At 43.6% G+C, this 2,859-nt stretch overlaps 1 protein-coding gene across 1 annotated transcript; it reads left to right on the forward strand.

The window, feature by feature from the left end:
• The first annotated feature begins 217 nt into the window (after positions 1-217).
• LOC137281789 (zinc finger MYM-type protein 4-like) lies at positions 218-1,895 on the forward strand. The gene is made up of 4 exons (XM_067813403.1): positions 218-488; positions 720-969; positions 1,199-1,434; positions 1,681-1,895. The coding sequence occupies exons 1-4, from the start codon at positions 290-292 to the stop codon at positions 1,878-1,880; spliced, it is 885 nt and encodes a 294-aa protein (XP_067669504.1). The 5' UTR covers positions 218-289; the 3' UTR covers positions 1,881-1,895.
• The last annotated feature ends 964 nt before the right edge of the window (positions 1,896-2,859 follow it).

A 2,859-nucleotide genomic window follows, 5' to 3' on the forward strand; every position in this document is an offset into this window, starting at 1 on the left:
ATGTGTTCCAAGAACGACAAGGTACAAAAATGATTGGGCGAAAGGAGTATTCAGGCGATGGCAAGAAGAGCGTCGGACGAGGTCAATGGATGCAAACATCGCGCTGTCGTCGTCCGTCTTGACTGAAGACTTGCTGGATATGACTGCTAAAGATATAAATACAGCCCTAAAGTATTTCCTATTCGAGGCGAGGAAAGTGGACGGGACTTGCTACCCAGCTGTTACTGTGTATGGGCTATTCACGGCAATAGCGTCACACTTGAAAGCTAACAAATCTCCTTACAATCTGATGGAAGGCGAAGAGTTCCAGGACAGCAGACAGGCACTGGACGCATGCATGCGTGAGAGGTCCACAGCTGGTCTTGGAGCAGACGTGAGAAAACCTACAGAGGTGATAACTCGAGACGAGGAGAACACTCTGTGGGAGAAGGGGGCTCTTGGAGAAGGCACGCCGCAAAAACTCCTGGACACAGTCCTCTACTTAACTGGTGAGTTGCATTTTGCATTTGATTTCCCTGTCGAAAAGTCGGATATTAGCAATTTTGGCATTTACAATCAAACCTTCACATCGAAAATAAATGTGATTAACTGGAACAAAATGCCTGACTTCACTTTGAGGCAAACCAAACCAAACAAAGTTTGGATGGATATTTTGAATCCCGTGTTAAGACCAAAATAGATAAACATTATATAATTGTGTACGGAATTTTATTTTCCAGGACTTAACTTCGCCTTGAGAGGTGGAAAGGAACATCGGAGTTTAAGACTACACCAACAACCTCAGATTACAGGCCCACATACAGACCAGAACGGCCGCAGGTACCTGCAGTATGTGGAAGACGTCTCTAAGACAAATGCCGGGGGAGTGAAAGACAGGAAACTGCAGAAGAAAAAGGTGCGAGCGTATGAAAATACCAAGAACCCGGAACGATGTTATGTGCGCCTTTTCATGAAGTACAAGTCACTTTGGTATGTATTAGATGTTTTCTGATACATTTCTGATACATGTTATACATTCTTTAGATATACCACTCATTTAATCACATCATGCGGGTGACTTGACCCATACTGCATGTAAATTGTCTTATAATTTTACTCCCTGATGATGATTGCACGCATTGGTTTAGGGGCATATAAATGACAAATGCAAACATTTCATACTTAATTGATTCTATGTCAACACAATTTAACTTTCCAGCCTACCATCTTCAACTCGAGCAAATGCGTTTTACTTCACCCCGATGAAGAAACCTAAGGATGGAAAATGGTACCTAGAGTCGCCCATGGGCCACAACACAATCCAGACAACGGTGAAGAGAATATGTGCTGAAGCCGGAATTGAAGGAAGGAAAACGAACCACTCGCTCAGATGCACTGCTGCTACCCGTCTCTACGAGGCAAACATAAGCGAGCAACAGATTTGTGAACAAACTGGTATGTAACTCAATGAATATCTGCAAAACACGAATGAAACTTGAAGTGACTGGGCCAAATTGCAATTTGGCGATTTTAAATGCTAGAACTTGTGATGTCAACATGTGTTATGGTTAACAAGCCAAGATCCGGGTTCGAATCCCAATGATGGCCCCAAGCAAAGCGATTACAATATCATATAAATTGCTTTTCAAACGGTTATGTACAATTTGAAATGACTTATCAAGATGAATTCTTTTATTGTAGGTCACAAAAGCGAGGCAGTGAGGGTTTACAAGAGAACCAGTGATCAACAACAAGCAATGGCGTCAGATGTTCTCTCATGTTCAGCTCCAAAGAAAACTCAGACGTCTGCGACAGTGTCGGTTCCTACTTCAGAGGGAGATTCCGGTACAACACAAACTGTCGCTCACGGAAGTGTTACAATGACGTTCAATTTCAATTAAAACACTGTTGTCAGAGTTTTTGTTTTTCCTTTCCTGTGAATGCAGATTTCGGTGGCTGATCGCTCCAAACCGGTACTTTCGGGACGAGGGTTTACTCCTAGCAAAACCTGGGAATAGGTTTTACTTAAATCTAGTTAAACCTATTCCCAGGTTTTACATTGGGAGTAAAACCTCTTACCGGGTATTGGTGCAAGTAGAAAGGATAATGACCATTAAAGGCAGTGATCAGAATTAGGTTTATAAAGTGGGAGGAGAGCTGGTTGGAGCTAGAAGTGACAGGTGTGTAGTTGTAGGAGAGATATATAAAGGTAGGAGTGATAGGTATGCAGTGGGAGGAGAGGTAGTTATATAACAGGTGTGTAGTGGGAGGAGAGCTGGATATAGCTAGGAGTGACAGGTGTGTTGTGGCAGGAACAGTAGATGCAGGTAAAAGTGACAAGTATGCACTGGGAGGAGAGGGAGATACATGTAGAAGTGACAGGTGTGTAGTTGCGGTAGAGGTATATAAAGGCAGGAGTGACAGGTATGCAGTGTTAAGAGAGGTAGATGTGTGATAGGTGTGTAGTGGTAGGAGAGCTGGATAGACGTAGGAGTGACAGGTGTCATGTGGCATTAACAGTAGATGCAGGTAGAAGTGACAGGCATGCAGTGGGAGGAGAGGTAGATACGGGTAGGAGTGAGAGGTGTTATAGTTGGAGGAGAGGTATATAAAGGTAGCAGTGACAGGTGTGTAGTTGTAGTAGAGGCAGATAGAGGTAGGAGTGACAGGTATGCAGTGGGTGGAGAGGTAGAAACATGTAGAAGTGAGAGGTGTTATAGTGGGAGGAGAGCTGGTTGGAGCTAGAAGTGACAGGTGTGTAGTGGCAGGAAAAGTAGATGGAAGTAAAAGTGACAGATATGCAGTGGGATGAGATTTAGATACAGGTAGATGTGACAGGTGTGTAGTTGGAAGACGTATATAAAAGCAGAAGTGACTGGG

The sequence above is a fragment of the Haliotis asinina genome, chromosome 4 (assembly GCF_037392515.1).
Source record: "Haliotis asinina isolate JCU_RB_2024 chromosome 4, JCU_Hal_asi_v2, whole genome shotgun sequence".
Classification (NCBI taxonomy): Eukaryota; Metazoa; Mollusca; class Gastropoda; order Lepetellida; family Haliotidae; genus Haliotis; species Haliotis asinina.

What these genes read in the sequence shown, in the direction of transcription:
- LOC137281789 (XM_067813403.1), top strand. Translation starts at nt 290, where the DNA reads ATGGAAGGCGAAGAGTTCCAGGACAGCAGACAGGCACTGGACGCATGC. An exon ending in CACAGTCCTCTACTTAACTG is followed by an intron (nt 489 to 719) that starts GTGAGTTGCATT and finishes TTTATTTTCCAG; the next exon opens with GACTTAACTTCGCCTTGAGA. An exon ending in ATGAAGTACAAGTCACTTTG is followed by an intron (nt 970 to 1,198) that starts GTATGTATTAGA and finishes TTAACTTTCCAG; the next exon opens with CCTACCATCTTCAACTCGAG.